A 20,828-nucleotide genomic window follows, 5' to 3' on the forward strand; every position below is an offset into this window, starting at 1 on the left:
GCCCCAGCCTGGTAGTTACCGTTGGAGCTTTAGGGGCAAGAGTAACAGTGGCATGGGGCCCTGGCCACCGCCCTAGGCCCTGGGAGGGCCTGCTGGAAAGGCTTGTCCCACCTTCCTCCTCTGCAGCCGGGGCTCCGTATCAGCCCTTCACACCTTACTTAATGTGGGAGCGAGGGTTTCTCAGGCCTTTAAAATCCTTCCCTGGGCGGGTCACGCCGGCCTGCTCAGCTCCGCTTGGGGAACAAAGGGCTCATTCCTGCCTAGACTGCCACATGTCCAGTTTTCCTAGTGGCCAGCAGAGGGCGCCCCTGACCACCAGGAAGGGCGGTGGGGTGGTCTGTTCAGCCCGCGGGTGGACCCTAGGCGCGGCATCTCATTGAATCCTTACAACCCTGTGGGGCAGGCGCTCCTATGATGCGCATCTGGCACATCAGGAAACCGAAATGATGAGCCCGAAGTCACAGCCCTCAGGTGGCGGCAGCAAGCTCCCGAGGAGGGCAGGGGGCCTGCATGGCGCTCTCACCACCCCCTGCCCTCCTGAGGGCAGGTCACCAGCGAGGAGCTGACTCAAGCACCAACCCCCCGGGGAACAGTGCTCGGGTGAGGGGCTAGGATGACAGTTTTCTGGCTGCTATTTTTGTCAAGCTCTGAAACCCCCCCCTCCGAGTCTCTAGAATTTTTTTTTTTTTTTACATCAACTCTGAGGTCGATAAAAAGAAAAATTTGCTAACCGGGTCCAGCATGTTCCACCCAGGCAGGAATGGTCAGAGCATTCAGACTCTGCTGGCTGAGGACTCGCCGTGCAACTGGCAAGGCTCACCCGGGCTGTCGTTAGGTTAGCACAACAGTTTCCAGAGTCTTTGTTTTTTGACCTCAGCGGGGCATGCGCTCTGTTTCAGCCCTGCCACGCTCACCGCATCACACCAGGCCCTGGTTACTTATTACTCATGACCGTGCCCTGCCGTGAACGTTCTGAGTTTGCACGTTTAGCCCAGTGGCTGGGCATCCTGACTGAGGGTTCTGAGTTCATTGGTGGGAGGTGGGAGCCCAGCGAAGGCATGGATCCAAAGTCCCCCCGCCCCGGCCCCAGGAGATACTAATTTGCAGGGCAGCTCCATCCGCACTGCTCTGGCAGGCCTGGGTTGACCTCTTGAGTTGGAAGCATTGCAGGACCTGGACCAGGCTCCCGGCTCCAGAACCCCTGGCCGGTTCAGAAGGCAGGTTTGGCGGTGGAGGCCCTCCTCCCCCGGCCTCTCCCCTGTGCAAGCCATGGAGGCCAGAGCGAGCGCAGCTTCTCTGCTGCCTTTCTGGAGAGTTAGCTCAGCCTGGAGGTTTGGGCTCTTTGAGGCTTTCAAATCCTCCCCTGGCTGGGCCCCTGGGGTCAAGATCAGGATTCAGGGCAGGCGGGATGTGGGGTTGGGGTGGGGGTTGGCTGGGGCAGGCTGGACCCCCTAGGCTGTGCAATAATTCCTTTGGAGGGAGGGGAAGAGCCTGGGCAGAGTCTTTTGTATTTTGTGGCCCGCGTGCCCGGTTTCCAGGGCAACCTTGGACACCTCTGTTCCCTTAGAGGCGGGAGCCAAGAGCAGAAGAGAGCCAATTGGCATCTTGAGCCCCGTTACCTGGGCCAATGGGAAGTGGCGGGGCAGAGTCGCTGGGAGGTGATCTGGAAGTGGGAAGTGCAGAGGTCTGGGCGAGTTGGAGCCTCCAGGCTGGCCGATGGGTATACCATACGCTGAGCCCATTCCCGCCAACCTCTTCTGAAAGTCGTAGAGGGACCTTCATGGCCGCCGGGCCCGGAGAGGGGAGTGCCCTCTGTAGGACACAGGATCATGGCACGGCACCGACAAGCTGGCTCTGAATGCAGTCGCTCCTCTGGGCCAGGGTTCCTGGGTTGGGGGGTGGCCCTGCTGGCTGTCTTCAAGGTGGCTCAAGGCTGATGCCCTGTCTTGGCACCCCTCTGCCACTGCGGTTCTGCGTGCAGGGATCACCGTGGACAGTAGCCTCCTAGCCATAGCTCTGAGTCCCTGCTGCTGTCCTGAGCCCCGGGGTTGGATCAGATGTACCCTTGACCCCGCGCTGTGGGCCGGAAGCCCAGCCTCTTCATCTGTAGGGTCACCTGGAGCAAACCACTTGGGAAGAACGGTGTGTTTGGCTGGGCCCTTGCCTGCAGAGGTCTGGGAGAGCGGAGAAGGGGCTGAGTCCAGGCCCTGGGGTCCTCCCCGGGCCCCTCAGACCTGTCGCTTCTAAGGGTGCCTAGCCTGCCACAAGTTCCTTCCCGCTCCCCTAAGTTTGTCCCTCTCTAAACTCCTTACACACCTCACTTCCCTGGACTGAAGGGACAGGATAAAACTACACTGCCCTCCTACTAAGTCTGCCGCAGGGGGTCGGTGCCATGGCAGAAAGGGAACCGCCCGCACCTCAGTTTCCCCTGCATGTCAGGCTGATGCTAGCTAGACCCGTCGATCCTACCTAACTTTTGGAGTGTGATTCCAACGTGGGGAGGTGAGATGGGCCCATGCATGCCAGGTGCGGGCTGGGCCCTTGACTGTGCGTCTGGGGGGAGAGTAGTTTCGTCCCTGGTGTTCATCATGGCCATCCTGCAGCTGCTGCAGTACCAGCGTGAGCCCCAGCGCGGCCAGGCTCCCCGCTCCTGCCTCTTGTTCCAGAGCCCCAGCCAATACGGAAGCACCCCTGCCCAACAACCCTTCCCCTGCTGCCGCCCCCCATTCCCGAGCCCCAGCCAAAGGGCACCTGCTCTCTGGCCCAGGAAGAGCAACTGTTCAGTAAGGAAAGGGCCTTCGGGACCTACTCTCTGGACTCTGCCCCTTCCAGCCTGGGTTCCCTCGGGGCCAGGGCAGCAGTGTGGAAAGGGTTAATAAGGTCCTTGCCAGCGTCCTGCCTGGTGATTGTTATTGTTAATGGGGAGCTTGTTATTGTTAATGGGGAGCACATTGTTAATGTGCTGGGAGCTGCTGGTGAGGACAATGGTCTTATCCCAGCTCTCCAAGCAGCTGGAGGCTCACCCTCTCCCAGGGGAGAGCCCAGAGCACTGAGCCCAGAGGGAGAGGGGGTGGTGGCTACCATACCGGCAGGCCTCTCCCCAGGGACGGGGCACCATGTGGGAGCCTGGGTACAGAAAGCAAAAGGAATTGTCCGACCTGCAACCTCCCCATGCTCTGATTCCCCCCCTTCCCCCCCCGCACACACACGCACACAATTCTGGGCACCAGACAGAGAGGATGGAGAGGTGGGCACAGGAGGAGGAGGTCTTCTCTGACTCACCCCCAAAAGGGCATCAGAGCTGGCTGCCAGACCGCGTGAGAAGCTGGGGCCAGAGAGGAGTGGTACCTCTACACTGAGTGCATCTCAGAAATGCTGAGGAGCGAGCTCTGTGCCTTGGGCTCGCTGGAGAGAACCAAAGGGGTTGGGGAGAGCGACACAGGGACGGAAGGGGCTGGGCTCTGCTCTCTTGCTTGCTGACCCTGAATCTGGAGCTTCACTTTGTCATCCTTCATGCTCCCCAGGACTGCCCCCCTCCCTGCTTCTGCACCATAGGAGACCCCAGCGAGGTCCAGGCAGTGGAAAGCTGCTGAGATTCCCAGGGGATGCAAGTGAGGGAAGACCCTTGGGGCTGCCACCAGGGAGTCAGTGGAGAGCTGTGTACTGCGGGCCTGAAGCCAGGCCAGGGGCTCAGGGTGGCTACGGGGAGGATGGGATGATGCCTAGAGACTTCTGGGAAAGGAGAGCGTGTGATACCCTAATCTTCGGCTCACCCTGGGGAAGAAGGTCCAAATGGAAGCCGAAGGGTCGTGTGTGCCTGCCTGGTCCCCTCGGCTTTTCTTGGTTACAGGGCTATCCCCTGAGGGGCGAGGGAGTCCGCGTGGGGCTTCCCCTGTGGCAGCTGGCTCGCCTGCCCAGCTAGGAGAATACTGGAAAGAAGGACCAGCAGAAGCAGGTTCACCAGCTGATTGCACGGTGCTTCGGGATCTGGGCCTGCAGAGAGGTGAATGTTCAGCATTCCTAGCCTCAGGTGCCTTGGAGAAGTGAGCTATTTTCATATTACTCTTACACATAATGCCCAGTTAAAGCCCCTCAGACCAGGAGGAGGAAAGGGCCACTGATGGGGAGAGCCCCAGGATTTGAAAGGAAGCCCCACTTCACCTCTTTGGGTGGAGGGAAGGACAGCGGACCCCAGCCCGGGGGGGCCTGCCCTGGGATTCAGAACAGGCTTCTGCGGGTTTCCACGGAGCCAACGGCTCTAGGGCTCAACTTGTTTCCAGGAAGGAACATCACTGGGGGAGAGGAGGCACAGAAGGCCGAAGCCCGAAGAAAGTGCGTGTACGTATGGGCAGGTGGAGAGAGGCTGGGGTGTCAGGGAATGGCTAATGCCTTTCTCCCTACCCCTCAGTTGCCACCAAGCTATGAGGAGGCCCTAAAGTCACTGCCTGCACCATCAGCCAACTGTGGCTTTGCTCGCCCACCCCATGAAGCAGCAGCCCCCCCGCCCCGCTCTGCTCAGGGCAACACCGCTGTCTAGGAGGGAACCTCTTGCATCCGGCCCCTTCGAGCTTCTCCAGAGGCCTGGCAGGGACAGTGCTGAGCTCACAGAGACGCCCCCAGCAATCTTCCCAGCTGGGGCCTTGGTACATGAGACCCCACAAGAAGTGGGGTGAAACCCTGGGTCACCTCTGCCAAGGATCTGCACATGGAGAATCTGGGGCCATGCCCTGAGAGAACAAAGTGCCAAGTTCAAGGCAGATCTCCTGAACTGTGGGGCTTCTGCGCCTCCAATCCCTGAAGCTCCTGCCTGCAGGGCAGAGTCCTTGAAGCCACTGGACTCTACAAGCCCCCCTGTGGCTGTAGCCCAAACCACCTATCCCCAAAGGCCAGGACAACCCTCTGCCCCAGCTGAGGCTTTCTTCCTGGCCCTTCCACTGGAAGCTAAGCCTTGAAGGTCTTGGGTTGGATTGACAATGAAGGCCTGTCCCAGCCCACTCTAGGCCCAGACTGAGTATTCCTAAAGCCAGATCCTCGGAGGCTGTTTATGGTTTGAGATAAACCAAGAACCAGAAAAGGATGTGAGGTGGGTGTGCGGAAAGAAGCCCATTTGTCATTCATTTTGCCTCATCACTGAAAGGACCTGGGTCCACCTGGCCTCTCTAGGCCGGATCCACGGGGGTCCGCCATGTGGCCATTCCAGCGGCTACAGCCCCAGCTCCCTCCAAATGTGGCTCCAGGAGAGGACATGACCTTGTTGCTTCCTCTGTAGCCCCTCCCACCCACTCCTCCCAGGACCCCTCCGGACAAGGGATGGGGGGTTGGGGGGGTGGAGGGCGGGGGTGGGGGGGTGGTTCTCCTCTTCCTTCCCCTCAGGGAGATGGTGTTAAAGCAATCCCCTCCTCTGGGTGCCTGGGTGGCTCGGTTGAGCAACTGCCTTCAGCTCAGGTCATGATCCTGCAGTCCCGGGATCGAGTCCCGCATCAGGCTCCCTGCTCAGCAGGGAGTCTGCTTCTCCCTCTGACCCTCCCCCCTCTCATGTGCTCTCTCTCTCCTCTCATCCTCTCTCTCAAATAAATAAATAAAATCTTTAAAAAAAAAAAAAAAAGCAATCCCCTCCTCACACACACTCCCCTCCTGTCATTTCCTCACTCTGAGAGCTCTCTTTTCTGCTCTGCGGTTGTTCCTCCGTGTGCACCACAGAACGTGGCTAAGAACCAATAAACGCGTAAGCAGCCCCGGCCAGGTTTATCCCCACACAGCACAGGCTCATGACTCCAGCAAACTGTATTTTTGGCCCCAGGTCAAGTCTCCCAAAAGGCTTCCCAGCCAGTCACTTCAGAGACTTCCGCAATCACCGCCAAGCAGACTTCCTCAGGAGGCCCTGTTGTCCCGACCCCTGACTTCTTCTGCTGTCACCCTCTCCTGTCACCTGGGCTCCAGGCTCCAACCAATGGCCTCAACCAAGAATTCACAGCATAGCTACCAGTTTGAAGGTGCCCTCAGGCTTGGCAGGAACCACGTGGACAAAAGTCTTATAGAGCACAGCACCCTTGGGCAGCCTGGTGACCAGATCCACATCCTCTGCATTGCTGGGACTGGGCACGTAGACCTCCTTCGTGTAGCGGACTACCCCCTCCTCCAGAGCATACAGGTACTTCTTCTTCCCCAGCCCCACCTGCAACACAAAGACCTGGTCAGCTGGACCCAAGGCCGGGAGGTCCATCCCAGGGCTTCGGGACAAACTTCTCATAAGGATTCAGGCTCTGGGACCAAGGGGGGGATCAGAAAGCTCTATCTCGGGTTCCCTTTCCTGCTGCCTGGCACCTCCTTGGCATCTAGGACTCTGTAACAGAAGAGGGAAAAGAAAACTCCAACATCCAGTCCTCGCGGGTGCTCAGTCCCTGAAGGCTGGTCTCTAGACCCATGTCTGTGCGGCTGGCTGGGCACCACACCGGACAGATCCCCAAACCAGGCCCGGGAAGATGCCCCTAAGCACTGCCCCCTGGGAGCCGGCCTCACTTAAAATTTAAAAACACTGGAGTTGTCATAGTAAACATGAGCTTGACAGTTTCATCCTATATAGTGACCTCTGAAGTTTAGGCTCTAAGGAAAGTATGGACCAAAGCCCTATGGTAATATGTCATCTAACAAAACAGCAATCAGAGCGACAGGCACCAGTCCTTTCGCAGCGCCTGCATGTGCAGGCAGTGCTCCCCTGACCCCTTTAGTCCTCACCTTGTGAAGCAGCTAGCATTTCTAACTGCTCTCGATGAAAACTATGAGTAGAGAATAAACTACGTGTTGCGTATACAGTTTGTAAACTGCATATATTTTAGCATTTTTCCTTTAGAACTTGAGATTGGATGTGGGGCAACTTTTACCAGGCAATAGAGCATTATTCAATGTTTCTCTGATTAAAGGACGGGGCTCTGGAGCCAGGATGCCTGGTTCAAATCCCAGCACCGCTACCTACTGTCGTGTGGCCTGGGCAAGCTGCATTACTTCACTGTGTCTCCGTTTTCTCATCTGCAAAATGGGGATAATATTAACTACTTTTATGGGGTCCCCCTCAAAGATTAAGTGAGTTAGTCATAAAGAGCTTAGAATACTGCTTAGCTCAAAACACGTCAGCTTTTATTACTGCTGCCGCTATTTGAGTGAGTCCCCAGGGTTACCACAGCCACACAGCTAGGGCCTCAAGTCCTACGAGACAAAGCTACTACGAATGCAATCCATTCACATGTAAACTAGCATTTCTGACCTAATTATTGGCTACTATCAGTCTTTATACGCCTACTAAAATGGCCAAAAAAGGGGCGGTGAGGGGACTGATTACAAAGGAAACTAAACTAACATTTAAGATAATGTGAAGAGTACAGTACGGGGGCGCCTGGGTGGCTCAGTCAGTTAAGCATCCCACTCTTATTTTTGGCTCAGGTCATGGTCTCGGGGTTGTGAGATCAGGCCTCCAAGACAGGCTCCAAGCTCGGCTGGGAGCTCAGACTCTCTCTAATAAATAAATCTTAAAAAAAAAAAAGAAAAAAGAGTACGGTACAGATCTGTGTTAACAAAGAACCTTCCTACCTCAGAAAGTAATCCCAACTTGCCGAAAACTGAAATCCCTGCCTGATATGGACCTAGTTTCTGGCAGATACACTGAATTCTATTTTATTAAATTCAAACTATCTTTCAGCCATCTAATAACAATTTTATGCAAAAGAGGATTAGCAAGAAGGAAAAAGGAATACACTGAAATTAGTTTCCCAAGATTCAAAAAGTATCTCAAATCACTAGGCATCTCCTCCTCTAACAGGTGGGGTTAGAAAGGAGACCCAAGAGAACCAGGCTGATGCTCCACAAGGCAAAGCACAGTGACTGGGAGGCAGGCAGCCCCAGCACGAACCCCAGTTCTGCCATGTGGCCCCCTCCACTCCCTAAGTCTCTGGCATCCTACCTCGAAAATGGATACCTAGTGATACCTAGTGCATCATGGGGATAGGCTAAGGATGAAACGAGACAATGCAGGCCCAGGAAGCAAAATGATGCTTGGCATTTGCTAAGTATCCCATAAACACAACTGTTTTATTATCACTACCATGCTTAGGAACAGAGAGAGGTGGTCCTGGGAAAGAAAAAAGGGGAAAGGGCCACAGAGGAACTCACATGGGCGCCTGGGTGCCAACGGAAGTGGCGCTGAGTCGCAAGGATGTTGCCAGCATGGACATAGTGACCTAGAAGAAAAGTCCATAAGCACGCTGACTGTGGGCCCCAGTGATGGGGCAGCACAGCAAACTGCTGAAAAAACATACCGGCCCTCGATTTCCTGGCCCAGACGCTGCACACCAACCTCTAAGCCTGACCCTGGACAAAGCCAATTCCTACATGCTCGGACACAAGCAGCCCCCATCTCCCTCTGCCAGTCTCACCCCCTGAACCACCCCCGCCAGTCTCCACACTCTTCTCTCCAGTCACATGGCCCAGGTTCACACCTATCTGCTCTTCCTCAGGACCCCCTCCCTGCCTCAGGTCTTCTCTGCATCTGTAATCTGGAGCCAAGTGCTCTGGCGAGCTAAGCGGAAAGTAGAGGACCAGGAGGGGGCATGGTCTTCCTGTTCTGCAAAGGAATGCCAGGGACAGCAAGGGAGGGTACAGCTGGAAAATGGAAGCCAAGGCACATGCTCACCCTCCATTTTCTTGAGGCCAAAGCGTTTGCCTGGTGACTTTCCACCCAGGTTTTTGGAGCTGCCACCTGTCTTCTTGGATGCATATCTGATGGCAAGAGACGCAGCCTGAGGGGGGCTCAGCAGGGCTGTAACTGCAGACGGAACAGAAATGTTGTTCAGAGAGGCTCCCAATCACTCTTCCTCTGCCTCAATGGGCCATTTGGTAAGCTGAGAGGTGGCGGGGGTAGTGGCGGGGGAGGTGAGGAAGATACGTGAGCAGAAATGCCACTCGACTGTGTTGGTGGTTTTCAGGGAGTGTCTGAAAGTCCTTGGCCTTCTCCAAGGCAGGGGACAAGTCATTCCTTGTATTGTCCAGGGCGTATGCCCTGCATGAGAAGTGTGTGTGTGGCCGGGGGAGGCGGTGGGCAGTGAAATATTCACGGAAAGAAAATAAACACCATGTGCCCTGGGTCCTGACACATTCAGTCCTGTTGAAGAGAAACAAACACCACAGGAAATACAAGCCAGCGAGAGGACACCACAGAGCTGCTGGTTTCAGCCTCACTCACCACATGTCCTCAAGGCTCCAGACACTGTGGAGGGGCTGGACCACAGAGCCCAGCAATAGGACACCCAGAGAGAGGGTCCTGCTTTGGCGTCATCCACCACTTTCTCAACCATTCACCCATCCCCTGCACACCAAATACTCGTAAACAAAAAGGGCAGCTTCTCGGAGGGTAGCTCCCACAGGCTCTTAGCTATTTCAGAAGGCTGGACTCTTTCGTCAGCAAGCCCACCCAGTACGTGTCCTGACCAAGAAGACTGACACCCTGCCCTTGACAACCTGACCTCTCCATACTCATTCCAAAATGCTCAATGGCATTTCTTTTTAAAAGGAGAGTGAACTAAAATTCATACTAACTAAGTTGGAAGCCACTTGCTATGTGACAAGCACAGGGCTGGCAGTCCTTGCTTTCAGGTCTCCAGACACAGCCCTGGTTAATCAGGGCTATGCCAGAATCTTTAGAGAAGCCCTGTGAGTCTCCAGAGCCTACAAGTTCAGAGTTCCTGAAACCAGGTTTCTGAAGGTTTTTGTTTTTTGTTTTTTTTTAAGATTTTATTTATTTATTTGACAGAGAGAGACACAGCGAGAGAGGGAACACAAGCAGGGGGAGTGGGAGGGGGAGAAGCAGGCTCCCCGTGGAGCAGGGAGCCCGATGCGGGGATCGATCCCAGGACCCTGAGATCATGACCCGAGCCGAAGGCAGACGCCCAACGACTGAGCCACCCAGGCGCCCCCAGGTTTCTGAAGTTTTAATGATAGAGAGTAGCTGGGACAAAGGACCAGAAATAAATGCTTAGAAAGACATGTTAAATGCCCAGCACCAAGATCTATCTACCTTTAAATCTATTCATTCATTCATCCTCTAACTTATTAAGCTGAGGAATGGGGCTTTTGTTTTATCTACATTATCTCTTTCACAAATCTTTGCCCTTCAGCCTACTCCCCATCCTCCACCTCAGAGTAAAGGATGCTACCAACTATGCAGTTGCTTGGGCAGAAATCAAAGAGTCATTGCAGATTACTTTCCTTTGCTCATCTCACATAACCAGCTCACAAGCAAACTCTGAGTTTTATCTCCAAAACTGATCTTAAAACCACCCATTTCCCCCAAGTTCACTGACACTAGCATCTTGGCTAAATCATGTCTCATCAGGACTACTATTATAGCTTCCCAACTGTTTTCCTCCTTTCCACTCCTACCCCCTTTTAAATTCACGTAAGAGCAATGGTTTGCTTCTCAACATGTAAAACTGGCTTATGTCACTCTCTTGCCCCTCATTCTCTACCAGGGCTAGGCCTCCCGTCATCCTTTAGGTCTTAACTTAGATGTTACCTCCTCGAAGGGCTTCCCTGACCACCAACCCCCAAAAAGACAGCAAACACACACATTTTTGCTTTCTTTAACAGCACTCGTCACAATTTACAACCATTTTGTTTCTGTGCTTATTTTTGGCTTATCCACTAGAAAAAACCGGCCCGGGAGATAAGAGACTGTGTCTTCTTCTCTGCTGAGATCCCCAGCACCTAACTGCACTGCCTGGCATAAAGACTTTAATCTGTTAACCTTCTGAGCTCCAGTGTGCCAGTATTTATAGATGAAGGGATCCACGGAGTGGAAGCGGCGTGCCCACGTCACCAAAAGCTAGGGAAGCTGTACTTGCGCGCGGGGCAAAGGAAGGACACATGCTCCTCGAACCACCACCCAAGGCCGGGCGCCCGACGTGGTCAGTGACAGCTGCCCCTCAAAGCTCGAGGGCCCCCCGCGCTCTCCCGGCTCGGCGCCTAGGGGCCGCGGGGAACGGCCTCCACCCTCAGGCTCCCTGCAGGGTCCCCTCCGCCTGCACCCCTCGCCCCGCAACAGCCACGGCGTCCCGTTACCAGCCGCCCGCGTCCTTAGCGCCAGCGCCACCGACGCCATGTTTGCCGTACACTCGCTTCCGGTCTCAGAAATCTGCTTCCGCTACCGGGCGATCTGCTTCCGGGGCCTGCGCTGCAGTTGAAAGAGTGGCGTGAAAAGTCGCAGGTGAGAGCTGGCGCGGCGGGCGGCGGGCGGCGGGCGGCGGGTTGGGGCCGGAGTTTTGAGCGCCGCCCGGCAGGGCCTCGGTGACCAGGGTGTCCGGGGCTCCGCCGCGCGGTGAGGACGCGCCGGACCGGCCTGGCAGACAACCTCGGTTTGCCGGACTCTGGCGAGGGAGGTGCAGGGAGCGGACTCAGAGGAGGTCCCTCCCTAGACTTTCAGCGTCCTTTACCGAGTGCTTACTATCGGCTGCGTGCTGTGCTAAGCGCTGTGGAGGCACGATTTCAGTTACTTCGCACAATCTTACGAAGTAGGTGTTGTTATCATCTCTGTTTTACTATATTGGAAAGCGAGGCTCAGGGAGGTTACGTGGCGCATCTGGGGTCACACGTACAGTGTTAGTGAACCTTTATTCGAAGAGTGATTCTTGTACACGACCCAGCAGTTGCACTTCCAGGTATACATGCAACAGAATTGAAAACCTGTCCCCACAAAAACCTGGACATGAATGTTCATGGCAGCATTATTCAGGATGGGCAAAACCCGGAAACCAAATATCCCTCAGTGCTGAACAGAGAAACAAATTGTGGCAGATCTATGCAGTGGAATGTTATTCAGCCATAAAAAGCCATGAAATACTGACACGCGCCACAACATAAACGAACCTTAAGAAACATGCTAAGTGAAAGGAGGCAGTCACAAAGGACCACATGCTGTATGATTCTGTTTGTACTAACTATCCAGAACAGGCAAATCCATAAAAAACAGAAGTAGATTTGTGGTTGTCAGGAGCTGGGGGACGGGGAAGTGAACAGTGACTGCTTAATGGCTATGGGATTTCTTTTTGGGGTGATGAGAATATTCTGGAATTAGACAGTGATGCACAGTTTTGTGAATATACTAAAAACTACTGAACTGTACACTTGAAAGAGAAGTTTATGGTATATGAATTATATCTCAAATTTTAAAGAAAGGATGACTTGACATCTGCATTTCAAATGCAGAGATCAACAAGGGGGTGGTGTTGAGTCTTGTTACTACTGCATTAACATTTTCCGATAGTAATCTCCACTTTGTTTCTAGGTCACCTTGACCTAGAAGGGATTTGAGGAGTCCTGTTAGACTACAGACAGCTGAGTTCCAGATTGAATGTGTTGGGACAGTATCCTGTTTTTCTGTTTCTGTATTGTATGTATTTCCGTAAAGTCTGGCCACAGAACATGTCTAATGGACTGAGTTCAGTGCTACAGTCTGCATCTCATCTCTTTTCCTTTCAGGGGATTAATTTGACATCACGTATTGATGGCTCTAAAGAAGTCATCACTCGCACTGGATTCCAGTGAGAGTGACTCGGAAGAGTTGCCAACATTTGCCTTCCTGAAGAAGGAACCATCTTCAACAAAGAGGAGGCAGCCTCAGAGGGAGGCAAAAATCGTTGTGGTTGACACCTCAGACTCTGAGGCCTCCTGTCGTCCGTCACCAAGGTTGAAAGATGTACCACCTATCCCAGACACGGCTGAACCGGTCACACAAACAGAGCCAGTCAGGGTGCTAAGCAGTGAAAGTGAGGATGAGGAAGAATTAGCTCCCCTGGCTGAGAGGCTTACCTGTAAGTTTTTGACCCGCAAGCAACTGAGCCCTGAGGATTCTAGCTCCCCAGTTAAAAGTCTATGGGATCATCAAAATAGTGCAGGAGCATCACGTGACTGGGAAAACCAACCCTTTCCAAAGGTCCCTGATCTTCCCCTCCATGAAACCTCAGAGAGACATGCATCAACTAACAAGGACCCTGCGGGAGACAATCCACGCCATCAGCTTCCGGCCTTCAAAGCTACCTGCCCTGTCCCGAACGGCAGCTGGACCGTAACCAAAACAAATGCTGAGGTCCCCCCACTTCAGAAGAGAACCAAGCATAGCCAGAAGGTCCAGAGAGGCTTGCAGGGATGCCAGCCGCGGAGACAACAGGAGAGGACGGAGAAGGCAGCCCCGGTTAATAGGCTGAAAGCTCAGAGGCCCGAGGAATGCTTAAAGCACGTTGTCGTGGGGCTGGATCCAGGTCCTCCTAGCATGTGTCTTCCTCCCGAGCTGGGGTGCCCGCTTTCTGGGCCAGCCCCTGACCGCCCCTCTCTCATCGTCTGTTGCAGTGCTTTTGCAGACGGAAGGGGGAGGCCAGCTCCTTGGAGCCCTGCAGTCCATGGAGTGCCGCTGTGTGATCGAGGCACAGGCCGTGCCCTGCAGCATCACCTGGAGAAGGGCTGCGCCATCCGAGGTAGTGGTTTTCTGGCTGATGTCTCTCCTCCCCCTTCGAGCTCCCCGATAAATGCGCTTTCATTCTAAAGAATTTTAATCAGGGTCCCAGCAGGAAATCAGCTGGCATGCTCAACTGAGGATAATTTTGAGGAAGATGTAAGAAAGGAACAGTGTTCTAAAGTGTGGGCAGGGTACAGGGCAACTACAAGGGACGACACAGCACCTCATGGTAATGACACCACTAACTCAGGGATTCTCCACCTCGGGTGTAGTCGGCATTTCAAATCGGATAGTTCTCTGTTGTGAGGGGCTGTCCTGTGCACTGTAGAAGGTCGAGCAGCCTCCCTAGCCTCTGCCCACTTAATGCCGGTAGCACCCTCCCCCCCAAGTCCTGACAATCGAAGATGTCTAGATGTTGCCACACGTCCCTTGTGGGGAAAAATCGGCCCTGGTTGAGGACCCCAGCATATTTGTTACCATGCCTAGGCCTGAAGGGATGAGGGGAGGAAGTCGTTCCCAGAATCCAGAAGGAGAGAGAAATGTAGAGAGGACCCCCTTGAGAGAAGCTTGACCTCCCATAGAGGAACATAGCAAACCCTAAGTGACCCATTTCGAGGGAGCCAGGGAAATAGCTCGACTTCACTCCTCCCTCCCTCCGTCCTTCCCTCCCCCTCTCCAGTCTCCTGTTGGGTTTCCCACCCACCATTCCCATTTGGCCATTTGCACCAGAGGGCCTGGTGATGTGGTCTTCTGCAGAGAGCAGAGCGGGAAGGGGGAGAGTGGACCTGCGGGGCAGAAGGAAGATATCTGCATAGGATTTCTGACACTGGGCTTTGGGAATAGGTGGGCTTGTGCTTAAATTTCAGGCCCCAGAGCTTTCTTGCTATGACCCTGGGCAAATTATTTCATTTCTTTGTGCCTCATCTGTAAAACAGTGACACTGTTGTCTCCCTTTGGGTGCCCTGTGTCATGGGGACTGAGATAACGAAGCCCCAAGCACACAGTAGGCACACAGCAAATGTTCCTTCCTTGGCCCAGGCTCCTGAGGTTTCTACAGCTCCTGTGCCTTCTGCTCCTCTTATCTGCGAATCCAAAATAGTCCACATTTGTGGAAACATTAAGATTTTTCCCTCTCTTGGGGCGCCTGGCTGGTTCATTCGGTAGAGTGTGAGACTTGTGACCTCAGGGTCATGAGTTCAAGCCCCACGTTGGGCATGGAGCCTGCTTAAAACAAAATTGTTCCCCTCTCATTTGGATCTCATAATTTTCTCAGTAATTTATGGCAATTGCACACTTTTTAATTCAGGGGATTAGCAAATCTTTATATTCAAATCGCAGTGACTTTTCAAGGCGCTTCCACATTCTCACTCCCATGCCTGTGGCAGGCCCCCTACATGGAGGAAGCTGTCACCCCACGTCACAGGCGGGGAGCCGGGCGGGAGAAGTTGAAAGCTTTGTGAAGGGTCACAGCCGATTGGTGGCGGAGCAGGAACTAGAGGCCAGTGCTCCTCCCGCTACACTTGGCTGTGTTATGGGTCTTGGCGTTGGCTTACAGGGACCCAGTGAGAAAAGCCTCCCCACGAGCCCTGCTCCCAGGGCTCCGTCACTCCGACCGCTGCAGGAGTGTCTCGCGGGAGGCTGCCCTGTGGCGATGGTGCAGAGGACGGGCCCTCCCGGGCGGCAGCTCCCCTCGTGGCTCCCGTCTTTGTCACACACAACCCGTGTGTCTGTAAGAGCCACTCAGCTCCTGGTCAGCCTCTGCCCTCAAAGGCCAAGTACTTATTTGCACAAAACCCTCTGGAATTTTCCTTTCCCTCCATTCCCCTATCCAGAGCGTACAGAAACATTGGCAGTTCTCAGCCCATTTCAACTCCTCTTCTTCACTGCCTCTGAGACGCGGTTCACCAAGGTGGAACAGTTGAGGACTGGGGAGGGAAGGGGTCATGGGTTATCGTTTCTTGCCACCTGGCTTCATTCCAGAAGAAAAAAAATAATGCAAAAATGGGCTTGGCTGGTGTGGGTGCGTTCATTCACCCCGAAGGCCTGGGTCTCTCTCACAGGTGCTGAGCACCTGCTGACCTGCCTCCCTGTGCTGGGTTCCGGGTCCTTTGGCAGGATGGACAGGAAGACTGGGTGGAAGAACCGACAGTCCTGGTGCTGCTCCCGGCAGAGGCGTTTGTGTCCATGGTCCAGAACTTCAAGCAGGTGGGCAGAGCAGGCTGGGCGCTAAGGCACGGGACGGGGGCCGAGCCTAGGGAACGAACGTTAACGCAGTGTCTGCCCTTCACGCAGGGAAGTGTGGGCGGCACTGAGAAGGGGAAGGAGACGCTGCGGAGCTTTGTGACTGACGCCACAGCAAGGGCAGCTGGGAAAGCTCTGTCGCTGGTGATTGTGGATCAGGAGAAACGCTTCAGGTTTGAATTGGTCCTCAAGACTTAGCATGAAAAGGGGCAGCTCCACCAGAGGTGACCTTACTCATCCCACATCTGGGTCCCCCCCTTACAAGCCCTGTGCTCTGGTCGGGTCTTCTCACCCCTCTTCTGCCCGAGCTCAGCCTGGAGCTGCTGCTGTCTGATTTCCTCCCCGGTTCCAGTGCTCCGAACCCTCCAAGAAGAAGGAAGCAGGGAGTGGCAGATAGGGAACAGGCCAAGGAGAAGAAGCAGAGACGACCAGAGGCCAACACAGGGTGCATGGTGTCCAGGGTAGATGTGGAAGAGGTAAGAACTTCATGTTGCCTGAGTCAGGCTGGGCTCCCACTCTCATTGAACCCGATTTGCTCTAGATCAGGAGCAAAGTGCCCGCCGGACACGCCTTTCTGCCTAGGCACTGAGTAGAAGAGAAGGGGCTAAACAGGGAGCCAACGGGCTGGGGTGCAGGTTTGGCGGGTGTGAGAGAGGAACCTCAGACAAGTCTCCCTCGGCCCCTCCAACCCGTCCTGCCTTTGGGTCTCTAGGCCTTGGTGGATCTGCAGCTGTACACACAAGCCCAGGCCCGAACGGTGCAGAGCTGGAAAGAGCTGGCCGACTTCGCATGCGCGTTTACAAAGGCTGTGGCTGAGGCGCCCTTCAAGTGAGTGCCCCAGCAAGTCTCGGCTCCACTGCTGGGCCTTGTGCCGTGTAGCGGTTCTGGTCCCCACACGTGTCCTTTTCCCCTGAACTCTGCCACCAGCCCCTTGTCTGTGAGGCCGGTGGTGGGACGGAGCCAACCTCGTGCTGGGGATGCTCGTGAGGAGCCCTCAAGCCCAGTCCCTTTAAAACGTTCTGCAGTAGCTCCTCTGTAAGTTCATGTTCTCCAGGCTGGTGCTGGGTCACCCGTGAGCCAGGTTACCAAGATCCGCCCCAGGTCAGGTCACGATGTCATAAGCCCTCATAAAACAAACTTTTAGGCTACTTAGCTTTGGGAGTGTCCGTGGTCAGAATTTAAAATAGTAGGGGACCTCAGTCCAGTCCAAGTCCCTCATTTTCTACCCAAGGGAACAGAGGCCTGAAGACTGCCTTGTCTGAGCTCCTAGCAAGTTAGAAGTGGAACCAGACTCCTCCCAGATTGCCCGACAGCCAGTCCCTAGTGGCTGTCCCCGTGCACACTGCCTCTCTGGTCCATACAACCCAATGTCAACATGGGAAGAAATCTGGTACTTTTCTGGGACCTTCTCTCTTAATGAGAAGGACTAGATATCATTTTTAAGGGAACTAGCAACTAGCACTGCTTGGGGACAAAGTGAGCACCCAAACAGGCGCTCGTGAGGTCTGTGGAGGGAGGGTTTTTAAGTTCCCAGGGAAGGGGACAGATGGAGTGATGAGTGACTCACAGCTCTTCGACTGCTGTTCACAGGAAGCTTCGAGACCAAACTAGTTTCTCCTTCTGCCTGGAGAGTGACTGGGCTGGAGGGGCAAAGGTGGACCGCGCGGGCAGGGGACTCGCGCTGGTCTGGAGGAGACAGATTCAGCAGCTGAACCGAGTCAGCCTGGAAATGGCCAGCGCCATTGTGGACACCTATCCCTCCCCGCAGCTTCTGGTCCAGGTAGGCTGCTCCAGCAGTCATCCCCCAGCACCCTGTGGCTTTAGTGGGCTCCCAGGCAGTTTCCGTGGAGGGCACTGGTAGTCAGCAGTACAGGCCTGCCGAGATCAGTGAACACTGACCCAGGCACAGAGGACAGGTTCTCATCCCCCCACCCAAGCTCACTGCCCCCTTATTGATGGACAGGGGTGACCCTGGGTAGTACAGTATTGAGAGGTCATCTGCCACTTCCAGGCTTACAGGCGGTGTCTCTCGGAGCAAGAACGCCAGAATCTGCTTGCAGACATACAGGTGCGTCGTGGGGAAGGCGTGACCGCCACCTCCCGCCGTGTCGGACCAGAGCTCTCTAGGCGCATCTACCTTCAGATGACTGCTCTGCAGCCAGATCTCTCTTTAGACAGTGCAGACTGATGCCAGCCCTGGGGGACCAGGATGAAAAGCTGGAGATTTCCACCTCACCCAGCTCGGAAGAGGACCACAGGAAGAGGCTGGGAGCGCCTCCCGAAGCACAAGCCTGGGTCGGGCTCACCACAGACTCCTTCCTGGGTGTCAGTATCTGTAGAAGTCTCCCTGCCAACTTGGGACAGACAGCTGAGATACTTGCATTCACCTGCACAAGCATTCAGTGTCCCTCTCCCAGCGAAACTCCGCTGCCGTGCACAAATCGCCCTACCCCAGCAGCCCTCAAAACACAAAGCAACAAAGACAGACCACTCAGACACATATTTAATAATTGTAGAAATCCAGAAGAACCTCAGCTTCAGATCTCGAGATCAGGAGTGAACTTCCCTCAGCGGGCTGGCCAGATGGGGCTGGCCGTGCCCTGCCTCCCTCTCACCCACGGAGGCCGCCTCAGCCAGCCCCCTGCATGTGGGTCTGATCCCTGTGCTGACTTCCCTATCCTCTTAATCTCATCTCACATACTATGTATTTAGTTTCAATAAAGCATTTGTACCAATGGCTCTGGAGCTTGGAGGAAGACGAAGGAATGTGTAGTGATTCTGAGTAAGGTGTGGGCCTTAGCAGCAGAGCTGTCTGTGGGGGAGAAAGGAACAAGTCGCTCTTCTAGTATGAGGACAGTCACGAGTGGCTGTCCTATCCAAATGAGCCACTAAGGCTGAAAGCTGGGCCCCACTCTGTCTCTGAATCGTGACAGGTTCTTGCTCTCCTGAGGGAGAGACAAGAAGCTTGCAATGGGGAGTTTTCAGTGAAGGAGCACCATGACGACCATGTCTTATCCCTTCCTCTGGCTTTTGTGAAAGCAGGAGGCCCCGGGAGGCCACAGAGCAAGAAGAGGCTTCATCTGGCAGACAGAGCAGACAGTCCTGCCCCGTCCATGCCAGCCGTTCGTAAACGCACTGCTTCAACTCCGTGGTGCTACTTGTTTCCCTTCCTGGCGGGGGTGGTTCTGGGTCTAGACCCAAACAATGCCAAACCCCCAGTTCTACGAAACCTGAGTTTGCAGGCTGCCTCTGAGTTTGTCACATCGACTACTGACAGCTGTCACAGACAGAACAGCTTCGCAACGGTCCACCTTGTTTACTGGCAATCGGGGAGTGAATGCTCTAACACAGCCGAGGAGCCCGGCCCGTTCGGTGACAGCCACGTGAGCGGGGGTCAGGACTCTGCAGGAGTTGCCCCGGACCCTCACAGCTGGGGGAATTCCATCTGTGGGACACGAAGCTGCCTACCGTCCAAGAGTCTGCACCCCAGCTGAGAGACACTCAGTTCCGCTGTGAGTTCTGTTCTCTCCAGACGTTGTTAAAGAAGCAAAAATGACGGAAAGAGAGGACACTGGAGTGGGAGTCTAGTTGTGCCTCAAACTAGCTGGGAGACCGCAGGCAAGTCATGGAAGGCCTCAGTTTCCCTGTCTGCACGTATTATATTGGACTGGATGGTCCTGAAGTCCCTTTCACAGCCTAAGATTTTGTATGGTCATTAAAATGTCTGAGGTCCTTAAGAAAATAGGTATACCCCCCCACCCCCCAATTTAGGCTAGATTTGCTGAGTATGGTGTTCCCTTAGTCCCCAATACCACACTGCCTCCTGATCTGCCCTGGTTACGCAGGGAGGAATGAAAGAAAGGGTCTGTGACATACAAAAGTATAAATGTAGTGACAGCTGACCTGACCGTTTAGTAGGAACGAGCCTTGCCTTTACACAGCTTTGTGTAACGACTGGAAAAGGCTGTTTTTCCCTCTGCCCACCCCAAGCCTGTTCCTTTAGGCATGCAGGTAACCGGCCCACCTCCCGCTTCGCCTTACCCCGCCCGGGAGCCCTGGCTAAGGAACAAAGCAGTCCCAGAAGAGGGGATCTCAAGTACCGGTCGGCAGCCGCTTGAGGATGGCAGGCAGGTCTGGCGCCGCAAACAGGCTGTGTCCCGCAGAACCCAATTCCATAGGAATCCAGGCTCCAGGGCCGGGAGGCGGCGGGCGTCGAGGACAAGCTCACTGCTGCGAGTCGGCCCGCAGCACCCACTGCAGGATGTGGTGGCCGCGGAGGCCGCGGAGCGCGCTGTCGTAGACGGCGTTGACGCCGGCGCAGAGGGGCTGCCGCCGCAGCTCGGGCACCCGACAGGCCAGCAGCCCACCCGCCGCGCACAGCAGCAACAGCAGCAGCAGCTTCAGCACGGCCCACGTCCTGCTGGGCCTCCGCGGGGGCGGCTTGCGGGGCCGGGGCCCGGCCTTCGGTTCTGCGGGGACAGGGCACGGCGCACAGAGAGGTTCGCTCGGTCTGAGGCGGCGCACGCTCTACCCGGCGGGTGCTTGCCTCCCGGTGCACACCCGCTCACACCCCCTTCTCGAACGAAGACCCCCAGGCCCCGAAACCTTTTAAGAACACCCGGGCGCTCATACGCCTCGCTGATGCACAGACCGAGGCCGAAAACCTCCCCAGTGGGTCTCCAGGGAGCGCGCTCGGAACGGGGACTCATTCCGGGTGCCTCACGCAGCTAGCGGGCCCCAGGGCCCCTCGGGGGCAGGGGACGGGCTGTTCAGGGGGCACTGAGCACAGGGAGCGTGCTGCCCATTTGGCAAAACAGGCCGGAGCTCTGCTACTATTGTTTGTGTTCTTATTATCATAGAAGATGCACGTAACAGAAACCCCAGGGCCACCCGGGCGGCGCAGTCAGTTTAGCATCTGGCTCTTGGTTTCTGCTCAGGTCATGATCTCGGGGTCGTGGGATCGAGCCTCGCATCGGGTCCACCCTCAGTGCAGAGCCTGCTTGAGTTTCTCTCTCCCCCTCTGCCCCTCCTGCTTGTGCATGCGCTCGCTCACCCGCTCTCTCAGGTAAATCAATCTTAAAGACAACCCGGG

The 20,828-nt window shown here is 55.2% G+C and overlaps 3 protein-coding genes across 6 annotated transcripts in view; 1 reads left to right on the forward strand and 2 right to left on the reverse strand.

Annotated features, from left to right (window-relative positions):
- Positions 1-5,769: 5,769 nt before the first annotated feature.
- MRPL27 (mitochondrial ribosomal protein L27) lies at positions 5,770-11,167 on the reverse strand. The gene is made up of 4 exons (XM_032429226.1): positions 11,107-11,167; positions 8,684-8,815; positions 8,164-8,231; positions 5,770-6,175 (listed from the first exon to the last, which is right to left on the reverse strand). Exons 1-4 carry the CDS (start codon positions 11,144-11,146, stop codon positions 5,969-5,971), a joined length of 447 nt encoding a protein of 148 aa, XP_032285117.1. The 5' UTR covers positions 11,147-11,167; the 3' UTR covers positions 5,770-5,968.
- A 33-nt stretch (positions 11,168-11,200) lies between these two features.
- EME1 (essential meiotic structure-specific endonuclease 1) lies at positions 11,201-18,629 on the forward strand. 4 transcript variants are annotated; one of them, XM_032428912.1, is made up of 9 exons: positions 11,201-11,251; positions 12,523-13,301; positions 13,390-13,517; positions 15,611-15,700; positions 15,788-15,909; positions 16,089-16,212; positions 16,449-16,564; positions 17,327-17,516; positions 17,748-18,629. In XM_032428912.1, the coding sequence occupies exons 2-9, from the start codon at positions 12,548-12,550 to the stop codon at positions 17,922-17,924; spliced, it is 1,701 nt and encodes a 566-aa protein (XP_032284803.1). In that variant the 5' UTR covers positions 11,201-11,251; positions 12,523-12,547; the 3' UTR covers positions 17,925-18,629. The 4 variants fall into 4 exon arrangements, with proteins under 4 accessions (XP_032284803.1, XP_032284802.1, XP_032284805.1 ...); XM_032428911.1 differs by lacking the exon at positions 11,201-11,251 and having other exon boundaries at positions 12,167-13,301; XM_032428914.1 differs by lacking the exon at positions 11,201-11,251 and having other exon boundaries at positions 12,167-13,301; positions 13,390-13,514; positions 16,050-16,212.
- Positions 18,630-18,634: 5 nt separating this feature from the next.
- The window catches only part of LRRC59 (leucine rich repeat containing 59), a 12,140-nt gene continuing 9,946 nt past the window's right edge, over positions 18,635-20,828 (reverse strand). Inside the window, exon 7 of the mRNA XM_032428916.1 lies at positions 18,635-20,205. Coding sequence (XP_032284807.1) covers positions 19,961-20,205 — 245 coding nt within the window. The 3' untranslated portion in view covers positions 18,635-19,960. The remainder of the gene's footprint in view (positions 20,206-20,828) is intronic.

The sequence above is a fragment of the Phoca vitulina genome, unplaced genomic scaffold, assembly GCF_004348235.1.
Source record: "Phoca vitulina isolate PV1807 unplaced genomic scaffold, GSC_HSeal_1.0 scaffold40, whole genome shotgun sequence".
NCBI lineage: Eukaryota > Metazoa > Chordata > Mammalia > Carnivora > Phocidae > Phoca > Phoca vitulina.

Excerpts from the sequence above, each read along its gene's own strand:
- MRPL27 (XM_032429226.1), bottom strand. The coding sequence starts at position 11,146 with ATGGCGTCGGTGGCGCTGGCGCTAAGGACGCGGGCGGCTG. Across the intron at positions 8,232-8,683 it reads TGGCCTCAAGAAAATGGAGG|GTCACTATGTCCATGCTGGC; the intron begins GTGAGCATGTGC and ends CTTTTCTTCTAG. Across the intron at positions 6,176-8,163 it reads GTTGGCACCCAGGCGCCCAT|GTGGGGCTGGGGAAGAAGAA; the intron begins GTGAGTTCCTCT and ends TTTGTGTTGCAG.
- EME1 (XM_032428914.1), top strand. The coding sequence starts at position 12,548 with ATGGCTCTAAAGAAGTCATCACTCGCACTGGATTCCAGTGAGAGTGAC. Across the intron at positions 15,910-16,049 it reads GATCAGGAGAAACGCTTCAG|CCTGGAGCTGCTGCTGTCTG; the intron begins GTTTGAATTGGT and ends GCCCGAGCTCAG. Across the intron at positions 17,517-17,747 it reads CCCCGCAGCTTCTGGTCCAG|GCTTACAGGCGGTGTCTCTC; the intron begins GTAGGCTGCTCC and ends TGCCACTTCCAG.